Genomic DNA, 17027 nt, shown 5'->3' with positions numbered 1-17027 from the left:
GAAACTTTGCACACGCATTCATCCCATGGTCTAGTTGGTCCTAAATGGAGGATTGCCATGAAACTTTGTACATGCATTCATCCCATGGTCTAGTTGGTCCTAAATGGAGGATTGCCATGAAACTTTGCACACGCACTCATCCCATGGTCTAGTTGGTCCTAAATTGAGGATTGCCATGAAACTTTGTACACGCACTCATCCCATGGTCTAGTTGGTCCTAAATGGAGGATTGCCATGAAACTTTGTACACGCACTCATCCCATGGTCTAGTTGGTCCTAAATGGAGGATTGCCATGAAACTTTGCACACGCACTCATCCCATGGTCTAGTTGGTCCTAAATGGGGGATTGCCATGAAACTTTGTACACGCACTCATCCCATGGTCTAGTTGGTCCTAAATGGGGGATTGCCATGAAACTTTGTACACGCACTCATCCCATGGTCTAGTTGGTCCTAAATGGAGGATTGTCATGAAACTTTGCACACGCACTCATCCCATGGTCTAGTTGGTCTTAAATTAAAATGGTGCTGCACAGGAATCAAAATACTGTGCATTGAGTTTCTGAATTTTTTTATCACTTCCCCTGAATGGATGGTCATATCAACATGGGATTTTAACTCAGACTTCTTTCAATGTCTAGTTCTCATTGAAAATGCTGCCAATCTGACATCCAAAATGGACACAATGCAGCCAACTTGAAAACATTGTTATTGTTTGTTCTCCTGAATAGAAGGTCGCATTGGGAAAGGATTTTCACTCAAAGACCTCAGTTTGATGTCTAGTTAGTCCTAAATTAAAATATTACTGATGTAAGGTCTAATATGGCAGCCACAGTGGCCATCTTGAAAATCTTGTTATTACTACTTCTCCTGAAGGAATGCTTATTAAAAGACTTATAATGTTTTGCTGATCCAAATTAAAATGATGTTGGTCTGATGTCCAGTGTGTGGTCTGGTCTGATGTCCAATATGTGGTCTGGTCTGATATCGAATATGTGACCTGGTGTGATGTCGAATATGTGACCTGGTATGATGTCCAGTATGTGGCATGGTCTGATGTCCAGTATGTGACTTGGTATGATGTCCAATATGTGGCCTGATGTCCAATATTTGGCCTGGTCTGATGTCCAATATGTGGCCTGGTCTGATGTCCAGTATGTGGCCTGATCTGATGTCCAATATGTGACCTGGTCTGATGTCCAATGTGGCCCAATCTGATGTCCAATATGTGCCCTGATTTGGTGTCCAATGTGGCCCGATCTGATGTCCAGTATGTGGCCTGGTCTGATGTCCAGTATGTGGCCTGATCTGGTGTCCAATATGTTATCTAATACTGATCTCATTGAATGATTTCTATTTAATACTGATCTCATTGAATGATTACTATTATCTAATATTGATCTCATTTAATGATTTCTACTATCTAATACTGAACACAGTTTTGTTGTGGTCAGGTTGTTTAAAGTGTTCAGTGTCTCCCAATTTCAGATATTCTTTAGCTGTGCTTTTATTCTCCCTTGGAATTTCCATTTAGTTTCAGCTGTTTTGTTTCTTTCTATAACACCACCCACTTTAGTGTATCATACATGACATTGACGCTACAGAGCTTGGCAGTAGGTTACTACCTCCTGCCACTTAAACTCATCACCAGGGGTTAATGTGTTAACGGTCTTGTAAACTATTTCTTTTTTGCAAACAAGATGTCTGAAACCTGGGTGTTTTCTTGAAAACTTGGCTCTTATTAATTGATTGGATAATTTAAAACCCATTCTCTGTGCAAAATGGATAATTTAAACCAATTTTCTGTGCAAAAATGGGAAGATTTTGGGACATATATGGCAGAGTTAGGTTGACAATTGGCAATACAGATCTTATTGCACCTTGGAAAAAGTAATTATCTTTGTTAGACTTATGTATTGACCTTCTGAGTAGGATGAAGTAAATCAGTGTTTTTAGTCTGGCATTAAGTAAAAGTTTGAGTTGGTTAGCCTTTTCTCACATAAAAAATCTGACTCATTAGTACAGATACATAATTCATAATAATTGGCTGTATGTACCTGATCTCTTGAAATGGTATCAGTGGTAGGAATCCTAATGTAGATAGTGGCCGAAGTGGTTTTTGTGTCTGCTTCAGATGCCCGAGGTCATGAGTTCGATCCCCAGCCGAGTCAAACCACAGACTTATAAAAATGGTACTAACAGCTGCCTCGCTAGGTGCTTGGCATTAAGAGGTTATTGTTAGGACTGATTGGCCTGTTGTCTGGATAATGTGACTGGGTGTGTCATTAATCTACATGTCTGCAGTATGATGCCCCAGGGTTAGACATCACTATAAACTGCCACACTGCAGACATCATTGCGATATGACTGAAAAATTATTAATGCTATGTTACAAATCTAATCCACACACACATAATGTAGATAACAGTGTTTATCTCTAGGTTTACATTATAAATCTAATACAATTTAATTTTTTCCCCAAAATATCATTGAATCAAGGAAAGTTATTTTTTCTTTGGATTTTCTGTTGTAAACTGAATTGTATTGAGATAGCTATAAAGCAGTGTCAGAAGTTGTTTAATTCCAGTCGAGATCATAAAAATAAAATCTATGAACCTTAAATAAATTATTGTAATAAAATGGGGCCACTTTTGATTCCCTTATCAGGTCCACTAGTTTGTAGATAATGCGAATCATCGAAGGTGAAGTTATTGCAGTGTGATACCAGTTTTGATAGGGCTAATATACTCTGACAATATTTAGGTTTATTTTTTAGTAAGAATTCTGGCTATTGGTGTTAAACCTTTGTGACTAAGTATGTTAGTGTATAAGGATGTAACAGCCTTTGTGACTAAAAAAAAATAATCATCCAGTACATTATTGATGGCTTGAATTTTATTTATAAAATCTGTGGTATCTTTAATATTTGAAGGGATCATTTTGACATGTTTCAACTATTAAACTGCTGATTTTTTCAGTAAGAGAATTTTCTCACTAATGATAGGTGGCCCAGAAATTATTCCAAGAATTAGGTTTTTATGTATTTTCTGCAAGAAGACAAATCTAGGTGTACGGGCTTATATTAATGATGAGGTTATAAAAAACCATAGTTCTAGCTCTTCTTTGCCATGAATTTGATAGACAAGGTTTTTAACCATTTTACAATGTGTCTTTGTAAGGTCCTTCCTTATTTCAATATAATAATTCTCATCATTTAGCCTTTTTAAGGCTTCTTTTATGTAATCATAAGTGCTTACAATTACAGTCACAGAGCCTTTCTAGGCTTTTTTAAGGAAATTATTTTGTTATTGCAAATTTCTTGGAAAGTCTGTTTTTCTTGTGATTGTTAAGGTGATGTCTCCTTTCTTTTCTAAAATTTAGCAGTGCTAATTTTAAAACTTTACAGAAAATGCTTTATTGTATTTGTTGTTGCCTAGCAGCATCCATGTGCTAATTTGTCTAAATTGATGACCTATTTCCTCTTTGAGAGAGTTTATCTCATCATCTGGTTTTGGTGAGTGATGTAAAAGGTGTTTCATCCTAATATGTCGAAAAACGTTTTCCATGTCCTTATGAACTTATGAAGGTTTTGAGAATTCCTGCCTGGGTGTTGTTCCTTCTGTTGTTTCCCCCATCTTGGTAAAACTTTCACAGTCATTCATGGACCTGTGTTAGAGCTGCTTCCATATCATCAAGTTGATCCTAATCCTCAAGCTGTATTGATCGTAAACCTTAAGCTATATTGATCCTAAACCTCAAGCTATATTGATCCAAAACCTCAAGCTATATTGATCCTAAACCTCAAGCTGTATTGATCCTAAACCTAAATCTATATTGATCCTAAACCTCAAGCTATATTGATCCTAAACCTCAAGCTATATTGATCCAAAACCTCAAGCTATATTGATCCTAAACCTCAAGCTATATTGATCCTAAACCTCAGGCTATATTGACCTCTAGATTGTACTGTTGTAGATGGCTGCTTTTTGTAGATTGACAAACTTTGATAGTATTTTCCTCGTCTCTTTGTAGAAAGGATTTAAGTGGTTGGTTAGCAGCAGATGCTTGACGTGTTGGCATCTTGAAACCAGTTCATCCAGTTTTCTCTTTTTATTGATGTTAACATCTCTTTTAATCACTGTGTATGGGGAAGAGCTGGATAGAAGTACTGATGCAATTCTCTAGAGACCCTTCTGGCTATCAGCGGATTTGGGATCTTTGAGATTGATATCCTGAAGATGTTCACCTTCACTTCTGATTATTTTTTAACTTGAAGAAGGTACTGCCTGATGGAATTTGAAGGCAATCCTTCCCATACGCTGGGGTGATCTAGCCACCCTTGTTCCCTGACCAGTTTTGTTATCTTTGTAACTCATCAGAGGGAATAGGTCTTGTTGATTCATTTTGTTCAAATGATCATCATGTCTTGTTGCTTTCAAGACCCTAGTCACTGGTGCAGCCATTTTTTGGGGTCATGTGTCCTTAATTTTTCCCCAGTTATTTGGGTCATATTGTCACAGACAGGTGTTGCAGCCAGTGCACTTTTTGTCATTTTAGCTCTACAGGTCATAGACCAGAAGAGCTTATTGGATGGTCTGTTTTCTGTCGTCTGTCTGTCCATTACCAGAAGTTTATCACTACTTTTCCTAAACTGCTTGGAAGATTGCCTTGAAACTTTGCATACACATTTATCCCATGGCCTTGCTGGTCTTATAAGATAATTGTGTTGCTTGGATATCCAATATGGTCTCCAGAGAAGTCATCTTGAAACATTTGTAATCCTCGTGAATGGGTGGTCAGATCAACATAGGGTTTTCTTGAAATGACTTCTTAGTATGTCTAGTTGGTCCTCAGTTAATATTGTGCCAATCTAGCATGCAGTATAGCCATCACAGCAGTCATGCTACTCTAGCATGGATGGTCATATCAACATGAGGTTTTGGCTGAAGTCTCATTGGTCCCAAGCAAAAACTGCTGATCTGATATCTAATATGGCCACTAAAGCAGCCATCTTGAAAATCTTTTTTTTGCTAGTCCTCCTGAATTGATGGCTATACAGTAAAACCTGTTATGAGAGACCTCCCCTTCTGTTAACAAAAACAGTCGCTCAAGACAGGTGGTTTCTTATAACAGGTTTGTACTAAAAGACCAGTTTCCATGGTCCAGTTTCAGAACAATTTAAAGAACAAACGTTCTTGCTAGAACATTGTATGCGTTCATCTGAAAACAAAATTATATAGCAGTAAAGATATACTTCTATCATTAAACATGAAATTAAATTTGCATTTGAAGATCACATGTACATGTATTAGCATTTGAAATTGTTTCTGATGTACTCCTTTTCCTTTATAACACCTAAATTTGTTTTACAGACATGTAAACCACTGTATTGCAAGTGGTCTGCTCTTTTTCACTCCTTTCAGTAACAATAATTAATTTCTCCAGCAGTAAAATTTGTCTATTTTTAGTTGACGATACTTCATTGTTATTAAGGTACTTGGCGTTAACATTAGTAGTGCTCAGTTGTAATAACGACTGTAAAGACGACTTTAACTAGGCTTTTAGAAAATACAAAAATTTATATGTGTGCATTGCATATCTAACATTTAATGAAATTAAAAGAAATAATTATCTTATCCAGAAACATAATCATTTACTCAAAGACAAAAGTCAGTAGCTTAATTCGAAGAAGACATACAGGGATTAACTCTATAAACAAAGCGTGTAACACGGTCGCACCAACTTGGATAGACGACAGCTTGGTGACTATGATGTAATTACTGTAACACTGGGGGAAAAGCTACAAATATCACAAGCCTTTAACACTATTAATTGAACCCCGCAAACAATTCTCATTTGCTGTTTTAATAGACTAAGACCTTATTCACCCCCAGGTAATACAGATGAACTCAATTGACAAACAATATTTTTGACCGCTACCTTAATTTCAACATTTCAGTGGCAATTTGCGACATGTACATTTGCCTGGTTTACGGACTGTAGCATCTGTCACCTTATAATTGCCTTGCCAAATTTACAAACTGGTAGCCAGACTACTTTTAGGGGGTTTTGTTCTTTTTATGTTTTTTTTTCTTCAGAACAATCGTTACTAATCAAGCAGTTTTTGTTACAAATGATTACATAAAGATCAGTGGTGTCTGTCTGTGTTCTCATGATACAGTCATTCATAAAGCTGGATAGACTGGTCCCCAGTCTTCATACATATGGGTGGTAAATACAGTGAGGCTGGGAACCAGGCTAAGTGCTTTAATAATCTACATGTACTTTAGTCTGGTTTACAATGGAAAATATAAAACACTATAAACATACCTTCAAAATTTCTGATGCCAGCAACCAGCCTATTATTAGAAAAGAAGTGATTGTTACAGGGATTAATTAAAGGTTGGTGGAGTTTATCCCTGTTTGATGCGATGCAGTTGTTCGTAGCCATTTCAAAATGCATATTTTGCCCAGACATCGTTATCGCTGGCTGTGGTCAGCAGGTGGTCACTTATGACAGATTGTTTTTTATAATAAAATCAATCTATGCATTATGACTGTGGTTGGAAATGAAGGTGGTCGCTCATAGCTGAGGTTGCTCATAACAGGTTGTACTGAATCAGTTAAAAGTTTTCGCTAAAAGCTGCCACAATGGCCGTCTTAAAATTGATCTTGACACTACTTCCCCTGAATGGATGATGATAAGAAATGGGGTTTTTATCAAAAATAGTTTGTTGATGTCTACTTAAATGAAATTGGTGCCAAGCTGACAAATGGTATGTGTACAACAGCAGGGCCTTCCATTAAAGTTGAAGGGCGAGTTGACAAAGTAGGAGGGGGGCCTTCATTTGGGGGATCTCCATGTCCATGGTAGTGTCAGAAAACATGATATATAACCTAAATGATATTGACATTAATTAACATGCCGGTTACAATCATCATCAAATTTTAAAGCACATATAGGCGTCCATAACTGTTGATTTGTAACACAATTGTTTCTTTTTTATAAATATTTACCTTCTGATCAAAAAGTCGGTAATTTGCCATTTTGCAGCCATTCCATTGCTTATTGATGCATAGTCAGCCAAATGCTTGCATGATCATGTAGTGTGCCATAAAGAAAAAAGTGCCACATTGACAATGAAGACTGATGTGGACATACTTAAAATCTCAGTAAATTTGACCTGTCAAAAAATTGACGATTGTTTTCTTAAGAAGCCAGGTGAAAAATAAAAGTAGCAGCTTAAATCACCTGGCTCCCAGCTGATAAGGAAAATACTGCCAAAACAGCTACTTTGGAAATCTTGTTATTCCTGAATAATATCAGAAAAATAAGAAAAGGTTTTAACACTCAACAGTTAAAAGGAAGAAATTGTCTTATCAATTCCTGGAAATTCTTTTCTCGTAGTAGATAATATAGACTAATATTAAAGTGCTTGTATCACAGTAGTTATCAGTGAGGCTAAAAAAAGATGATTGGACCAAACGTTTTACTTGTCTCCTCAGGTGGACCCAGCATCCCTGGACCCAAAGTTTGCCTTTATTCAGGTGACTTATGTCACACCCTATTTCCGAGAGGCGGAGTTACAGAAACGAGTTACAGAGTTTGAGCGAAACAACAATATCAACCATTTCATGTTCGAGACTCCCTTCACCAAGGTTGGAAAAACACGAGGCGAGATACACGAGCAGTTCAAGAAAAGAACCATACTCACTAGTAAGGAAATTTATATGATCCAAATACTATTGTGCCAAATATACAGCACACCTGTAGAGTCCACGCAAGATTTGTTAAAAAAGATTCAGTTAAAAAAGTTAGTTCCATCACTTAACTTCAGTCCATCACTTTAACTTTGGTTCCATATCTTTAAATCTTGGCAGGTTTTTCACTGCTTACAAAATTCTCTTTGTATTCTCTATTTCCAGTGTTGTCCCTTTATTAGACAAACCTAGATTATGGCGCTGCCTTGTATGCACCCCACACTGTATAATTAGTGTGAAATACAGGAAATGTAGTTTCTCATGGTCATTGGTACAAAGGGCTGTCTTTGATGAATTATGGTGTATGGGGCTATCTTTGATCAATTATGGTGCATGGGGCTGTCTTTGATGAATTATGTTGTATAGGACTATCTTTGATGAATTATGGTGCATAGGGCTATCTTTGATGAATTATGGTGCATGGGGCTGTCTTTGATGAATTATGGTGCATAGAGCTGTCTTTGATGAATTATGGTGCATAGGGTTATCTTTGATGAATTATGGTGCATGGGGCTATCTTTGATGAATTATGGTGTATAGGACTACCTTTGATGAATTATGGTGCATAGGGCTACCTTTGATGAATTATGGTGCATGGGGCTATCTTTGATGAATTATGGTGCATGGTGCTATCTTTGATGAATCATGGTGCATAGGGCTATCTTTGATGGATTATGGTGCATGGGGCTATCTTTGATGAATTGTGGTGATGAATTATGGTGCATGGGCTATCTTTGATGAATCATGGTGCATAGGGCTATCTTTGAATTATGGTGCATGGGCTATCTTTGATGAATTATGGTGCATAGGGCTATCTTTGATGAATTATGGTGCATAGGGCTATCTTTGATGAGTTATGGTGCATAGGGCTATCTTTGAAGAATTATGGTGCATGGGGCTGTCTTTGATGAATTTTGGTGCATGGGGCTGTCTTTGATGAATTTTGGTGCATGGGGCTGTCTTTGATGAATTTTGGTGCATGGGGCTGTCTTTGATGAATTTTGGTGCATGGGGCTGTCTTTGATGAATTTTGGTGCATGGGGCTGTCTTTGATGAATTTTGGTGCATGGGGCTGTCTTTGATGAATTAGGTGCATGGGGCTGTCTTTGATGAATTATGGTGCATGGAGCTGTCTTTGTTGAATTATGGTGCATGGAGCTGTCTTAGTATTTTTATGCTTTGGTCAATTTTCTTTCACACTGATGAACTAGGCTTGTTACTAATCAGTTCCCATAATGACTTGCATCCTAATTAGGACACGTACTTTAATAATTTAATACTTACATTTAATGCCATATTAATACATCTCTCACTGACACTATTATATGATAAGAATTCTTTATTACAAACTGCATGATCCATACATCTAAATTAAAATGCAAGTGTATTTAAATGTTAAAAATTATAGGTGTTTTATGCACAAATATAAGTGCATATACACAACAATAAAATGGGTCTGTCATTATTAGGAAAAAAATTAATCAGATATTTAAGAAGTAATTTGTTCCATCTATCCATAATCCAAGAATTAAAACAAATATCTTAGGAACACAGAGATTTCAGGATAAAATTCTTACTGTTAGATATTCTTGTCATCACTTAAAACACGTGCATTCTTGTTGATTCTTGGAGACTAAATACATTATAGTTTACAAACATAGAAGCAGAAACATTGTTCCATCTTGGAAGGTTTAACAGTAAAGAAAAACTTTTTATAACCAGTAACTGATTTTCTTTTTATGCATTCACTAAAGTCTGTCCACAGAGGAGTGCAATACACTGCATCAGTAAGATTTGTATTATCTAAATTTGATATTCAAAGAGCGATTTCTAAAATTACATAAAAAATCTAAATTGTCTAATCAGGTTCATTATCAGACTGGCTGGAGTTTAAATTATAGCCCAAACTATGTGGAGATATGTAAGAGCATGGTTGTTAAGATGTACAGAGGAAGGCATCTTCGCTAGCCTCAGTTCCAGTATGTTAATCCTACCTAAACCGTAGCTGATCGAGCAGGTATGTTAGTGTTTTGTCCTAGTGACAGCTGTTGGATTTCATGAGTTGCCTCCCTTTGTATGTAGTGCCAACTAACCAAGAGCGTAAAACAGCAGTGCTTTGTATATTGGCAAAAAATTATGGTGGCAATTGACTTCAAAAGGATACTTTGTTAAGTTTAACATTGAAAGAATGACTACATACTAGAGAGAAGCCATTACAGGTGTATTTGCTTATTTACGAGTCCGTTTAAGTTATGTGCTCCCCTTGTCTTGATCATGTAGGAACAATGTTCAGATTTGAACTTAATTTTGATTAGATGCGCCACTGCATCCAATGAAATTCACAGACCCAAAGCGCAGAAATAACTGCTCGATTCGGCAAGGTGTGGATAGGATTATCATATCAGAATATGAGAGGATGGAGATCAGATTGTTTTATATGTACTAAATTATTTCATGGAAGTCTAGTTTGGATCATTTTATATGTACTGACATTTCTCCCTTTAATACATTCGTAGACTTCTTTTACATTAGGAATATAAGCCTGCTACCTCCCAAATCCATTATTAAAAGAGACAAATTAATCTTTTGTCTGTGCTCATCACTTGCCACCACTAGGTATCACCAGTTTTTAAGCTTTGCTTCCATACACAACATTATGCATTATAAGCCTCCCATTAAATCCAAGTCACCATATGTAATATTCAAGCAATCCATTCAGAAAATGGAATTTCAATCTTAATATCTAGTCTGATGCTACAGACATGAATCACATGTTCATAAAAATATTGCTTTAAACAGGAGAATGGGTTATTCTTCATTTCTTCCAATCTCTCTTCCAAAGTTGGGTACCCAAGGTAGAGGTTGGATGCTCTGCACTCCTCTACCTATTCTCCAAATGTTAATATGATCAGGGAATGCATTTAGAGAAGAAAGAAAATGATGTCTCTCTGAGAATCCTTACCCAGTCAAATTACTTGAAGATCTTCCCAACCACCCTGCATTCTTACTGATAGTTCACTCAACTTAAAACTGGTGACGTTTAAGAAGAAGTAATGGGCAAGAGTTACTGCCCTTTGTCTATATGATATTGACATTAAAAATGAACTTACTTCTTATAGTAGGGCTGGATTCATATCAGACATATCAGGCATATATTTCTGATGCTAATGTAATTGCATAAGTATTCTTGGAGAAAAAATGTTTACTATAAAATTTGCTACCTCATGTAAGTCGGGTTCAGATCATTTTATTGAAATGTCTCCTGGAACATAATCTGATTCCATTAGTAGTAAGTTGGTGTGTAAATATTTGTGTATTCTTGCAGCTTCAAGGTTCTTCCCATACATAAAGAAGCGGATTGAGATCACAGACAAAAAGGAAATGATTCTTAGTCCAATAGAGGTTGCCATTGATGAGATGACGTCCAAAGTGGTGGATATGCGTGAGGTTGTCAACATGTCCATCCCTGATGTGAAAAAGTTACAGCTGAGGCTGCAAGGCAGTGTCAGCACTCAGGTATTGGATATTAATGTTACAGAGCCATTTCAATATTCTGGTATTGAGCATTAATGTTATGGGCAGTTCTGTTACTTAGATATTTGGTATTTATGTTACAAGGCAGTGTCAATACTCAGGTATTTGGTGTTTATATTACAGGGCAGTAGTCAGTAATACAGTATTTGGTATTTATGTTACAAGGCAGTGTCAGTACTCAGGTATTGGGTGTTTATATTACAGGGCAGTAGTCAGTAATACAGTATTTGGTATTTATGTTACAAGGCAGTGTCAGTACTCAGGTATTCGGTGTTTATATTACAGGGCAGTAGTCAGTAATACAGTATTTGGTATTTATGTTACAAGCCTTGTCAGTACTCACGGTATTGGGTATTTATGTTGCAGGGCAGTGTCACTAGTACGGTATTTGGTATTTATGTTACAAGCAGTGTCAGTACTCAGGTATTGGGTGTTTATGTTGCAGGACAGTTTTAGTACTAACATATTAGGTATTTATGATACAGGCAATGTTAGTACCTAGGTATTGAGTATTTATTTTACAGGACAGTGTCAGTCCTCAGATAATGGATATTTATTTTACAAGGCATTGTCAGTACTCATATATTGGGTGTTTATGTTGCAGGACATTTGTCAGTACTAATGTGTTAGGTAATTTTGCTACAGGTAGTATTAGTACCTAGGTATTCAGTATTTATTTTACAGGACAGTGTCAGTCCTCATTTAGTGGGTATTTATTTAACAAGACAGTTTTAGTACTTGGGTATGAATGTTAAGTTGCATGGCAGAGTCAGCACTCAGTTAAGCTTAGAATGTAGAGTAGTATCAGCAGTTGGATGTAGTTTGGGTGTCAGGACTTGGATAGGGGTGTTTAAGCTTCAGGGCAATGTCGACACCCATTTATTGGTGTTCAGCCTACAGGGCAATGTCAATACTCAGGTATTTGGTGTTTTGACTACAGGGCAGTGTCAGCACTTGGGTATGTGTTTTTAGTATATTGGGCAATGTCATCACTTAGAGGTAGATGTTGAAGCCACAGGGCAATGTCAGACTTGGGCAGGGGTGTTTGGACTAATTGGTAGTACCATTATTCAGCCTTGTATGTTTAGAATAAAAGGCAGTGGCAGCACTTAGGTATTTGGGAAATCGCTCTCACTCATATAGGGGCATAATTTCATAATTTATTTCAGTCAGTTGGTGTAGGGATAAAAATGTGTGATGGAAAACTTAATTCTTGATAGAATTATTCTTTATTAAACTTATCTATTCCAATACACACATGTGAAAGCAGATTCAAAGAACAAATTATACTAAGATTTTGTTTTCTGCTGTCAGTATGCCATACATGATAGTGAGGTTCACAGCTTAGATACAGAGCTCATAAGAGTCTTTGTTAAGCATCATCACACTGCTGTACATGATAGTGAGGTTCACAGCTTAGATACAGAGCTCATAAGAGTCTTTGTTAAGCATCATCACACTGCTGTACATGATAGTGAGGTTCACAGCTTAGATATAAAGTATAAAAGTCTTTGTTGTCTTGTTTCAGGTGAATGCTGGTCCACTGGCATATGCTCAGGCATTCCTAGCAGAGGGAAAAGTGGCCAGTTACCCTCCTGACAAGGTAGAAGGCCTTAAGGATATATTCAGGTCAGCATCATAGACATTATCTCCTTTGTTTTCATTCCCTTTCCATATTTTGCTAAATGGCATATACTCTATTTTGCTGTGCAAATCCACATTTTTTAAAACTAATTTCCTCATTTTCAGAATGGGGTGCATTTTGCATTGTAACTTAATTGTTTACCCATACTAGTTTTCTTAAATAAATAAATATTAAAACCGTTATTAATCCTGCTCTTTGATTGCTTATGTTAATTGTTATGTATGGCTTAGCACATGATAGGCCTTACATGGCAGCCAGGAAAATCTGATGAAGAAAGAACCCAGGAAAATCCCAGTAAGAAGCACACCTCCACCCCCATGGAAGACTACTGTTGGCTTTCTCACATACCCACATTGGCCATGCCTGAGACTCAAACCCAGGTGGAGAGAGGTGAGATGGCTGTGGTCACTAAAGGCAAACTCTTTAGACCACGCAGCCACCTAAGGCCCTGATTGTTTATTTTAATAAACTCATTTAATTTCAGATCAATGTGTAGCATTGTGTTCTGTGTCTTGATTGGAAATAGCTGTACATAACAACTGGTAATTTATTTTAAAGCTGTTCAGAGTACCACATTGTAGTGGAATGAATATGATGGTTACTGTACCCATACTGTAACTGTTCAGTATTCAGTGACTGTGGATCTAATACATTTTTTTCTTCATTTCTTCTTGGTTGAATTGAAATAAAATGTAGAATTAAAGCCATAGCTAGTGTTCTTATCATTGGCACATTTGAGAGACATCTTCCTTGCCACTATAGTTTGTATGTTACATTAACACTCATAAATTGTGAATCAAAAGAATTAATTAATATATGATTTTTTTTGTTCTTTGGAAAATAAACTTTTTTCTTAGTTTTATTTCTGAACTTAAATCATAGTATTTTATATTTCTTTATAACTATACAGTGATCATTACTTCATTGATTCTGTGTGGTCTTTTCAAGGTTGTCAGCAGAATAAATATATGATTACCATACCTGTAAATGTTCATTGTTTGATAACTTTGGATCAAATAAATTTCTTTCTTCATTTAGCTTGATTGATTTGAGTATTAATTCAAGCAGTGTTAATGTTTTCATGAGAGGCACATTTCAAGGACACCATTTTTGTCACTATGTTTAGTCTGATACAGTAACACTGACACATCTGTCTACATACAGATCAAATGTATACTTGTGTAAGATCTAATCTGTTTACATGAACATCCAGTGTATACTCATGTAAGTTATGATGTCAACATAAACATCCAATAGGTATAGTCATGTAAGATATGATGTTGACATAGACGTCCAGTAGGTAGTCATGTAAGATATGATGTTGACATAGACATCCAGTAGGTAGTCATTTAAGATATGATGTAAACATAGACATCCAATAGGTAGTCATGTAAGATCTGATATGTCTACATTCAAATCCAATGGACACACCTGTAAGATCTGATATGTCTACATTCAAATCCAATGGACACACCTGTAAGATCTGATGTGTTTACATTCACATCCAATGGGCACACCTGTAAGATTTGATATGTCTACATTCACATCCAATGGACACACCAGTAAGATCTGGTGTGTCTACATTCACATCCAATGGACACACCTGTAAGATCTGATATGTCTACATTCATATCCAATGGACACACCAGTAAGATCTGATGTGTCTACATTCACATCCAATGGACACACCTGTAAGATCTGATATGTCTACATTCACATCCAATGGACACACCAGTAAGAGCTGATGTGTTTACATTCACATCCAGTGGACACACCTGTAAGATCTGATATGTCTACATTCACATCCAGTGGACACTCCTGTAAGATCTGATGTGTTTACATTCACATCCAATGGACACACCTGTAAGATCTGATATGTCTACATTCACATCCAATGGACACACCTGTAAGATCTGATGTGTCTACATTCACATCCAATGGACACACCTGTAAGAGCTGATATGTCTACATTCACATCCAGTGGACACACCTGTAAGATCTGATATGTCTACATTCACATCCAATGGACACACCAGTAAGATCTGATGTGTCTACATTCACATCCAATGTGACACACTTGTAAGATCTGATATGTCTACATTCACATCCAATGGACACACCTGTAAGATCTTATTATATACGCTCACATCCAGTTGATACTCTTGTAAAATTTTATATGTATATATTTAACATCAAATTAATACTCAGGTAGAGTTTTATTCTATATGCACATCTAGTGGATGCTCATGTATGATCTCATATGTATGTACTCACATCAGAGGAATACTTGTGTATGATCTCATATGTATGTACTCACATCAGATGAATACTTGTGTATGATCTTATATGTATGTACTCACATCAGATGAATACTTGTCTATGATCTTACACGTATGTATTCACATCAGATGAATACTTGTGTATGATCTCATATGTATGTACTCCCATCAGATGAATACTTGTGTATGATCTCATATATGTACTCACATCAGATGAATACTTGTGTATGACACATCTAATCAATGCTTACATAACATTATATATCTACACTGAATAGATACTTATGTAATATCTTTTATGTTTAAGTCTTTATATGCAAATAAAAATAGTTCAGTTACATCACAGACTGAACGTTTAATACAATATATTTGAAATATGTACAAAGCCTGAACCAGCTTTTTTTCTTCCTTCAGGAATTTTATTGGTGTGTGTAATGATGCATTAGACCTGAATGCACAGCTGATTACAACAGAACAGAAGGAATATCACGAGTCTCTTAAGTCGGGGTTCCGAGACATTGTAGACAGTCTGTCTGTCATGTTCGGAGAAAAGGTGATTACAGTTAAAAGAGTTTTAATTTTTTTTTGAAGGCATCAAGAGTTCCTTACTAAGTCAAAGCTAAAAGACTTCCTTACTAAGTTGTTGTTGTTGTTGTATGGTTTAATGCCATTTTTCAGCACAGTATAGCTATACATGGCAGCCAGTATCATTGATGGAGGAAGAACCCTGGAAAACCTCGCGAAGAACCACCAACCCGCGAGAAGCGACTGGCAGGCTTTCTCACGTACCAACACTAGCCGATCCTTACTAAGTTGAAGCTAAAAGACTTCCTTTCTGAGTCAAAGAAATAAAACAGGAAATGACACAAATTAAAAATAACAAACAAAAATAGTTTGCGTTCTTCAAGTTAAGGGAAATATAAACAAGAGAAAAATCTCCTGGAATGTTAAGGAATTTCTTTATTTATTGCAGATGCCACAAAGCCAGTGTCAAATGAAGGGTGTGTCAGCCTTCCAAACACAGTGCTTACAAGTTAATATTTGTATTATAGGAGAAATAGTAAACATTCTGAACGCTTATTGTAGCTCACTTGGCCCTATCATTACTTTCAACTTTAAGTTAGATGATAAAATGTCTGATTAGATGTTCTGCATATGTAGAAGTGGAGTCATTCAATGAACAACATGGACCCTGATCTGCTATTGCATAATGTGTCAACAGATCAGGGTCTGTGTTACACGTCCATTCCATCAGTATCCATGAGGTACGTTTGCTACTTTCTTTATGAAGAATATGGGTACAATTCAGCACTGAATTGCTCATCATTGACATTGTGAGAATATTTTTGAAATAAATGTAAAAGTATGTTGGGGTATCCTCACCTTTGAGCTACATTGTAAATACACTGTATCTAGCTTTCAGTGAGATTCAGTATGGATAATTACCTCATTTTGCGAAGTAGCTTCCTACCCCACAGGGGAATGGAGTTTGATTGATATGCTTTGCAAGCATTTTCTTGGAATTTTCAGCCATTTGTTTTGAATGCAAACTCAGTTTTGGGGGGATTGAACTCAAGATTCCTGTTGTGTATTGATCTAGGGTTTTTATACCCTATCAGTTAAGTACTACATGCAGTGATGGTTTTCTTATCTGTGATCTTTTTAATTAACAGGTTAAGGGCATCTATTACAGTATCAAGAATGACCTCCTTCTCTTTCCCTCCCTCTTTCCTCCTCCTCCTTCTCCCCTCCTCCATCTCTCCTCTCTCTCTCTCTCTCTCTCTCTCTCTGAGATGACTGCAAATCTT

The 17027-nt window shown here is 36.6% G+C and overlaps 1 protein-coding gene across 4 annotated transcripts in view; it reads left to right on the top strand.

The window, feature by feature from the left end:
• Nucleotides 1–17027, top strand: part of LOC149799359 (dedicator of cytokinesis protein 11-like) — a 236498-nt gene that overhangs the window by 181079 nt on the left and 38392 nt on the right. For all 4 annotated transcript variants that reach the window (XM_089958681.1, XM_089958680.1, XM_089958683.1 and 1 more), the window contains 4 exons: nt 7507–7717; nt 11087–11277; nt 12824–12924; nt 15634–15772. In XM_089958681.1, the coding sequence (XP_089814807.1) occupies nt 7507–7717; nt 11087–11277; nt 12824–12924; nt 15634–15772 (642 nt within the window). The remainder of the gene's footprint in view (nt 1–7506; nt 7718–11086; nt 11278–12823; nt 12925–15633; nt 15773–17027) is intronic.

Source organism: Sinohyriopsis cumingii, chromosome 5 (genome assembly GCF_028554795.1).
Source record: "Sinohyriopsis cumingii isolate HCF-2022 chromosome 5, ASM2855479v2, whole genome shotgun sequence".
In the NCBI taxonomy this organism is placed as follows: Eukaryota; Metazoa; Mollusca; class Bivalvia; order Unionida; family Unionidae; genus Sinohyriopsis; species Sinohyriopsis cumingii.
The sequence above is the reverse complement of the archived record's forward strand: the minus strand, read 5'-3'. Positions and strand labels throughout refer to the sequence as shown.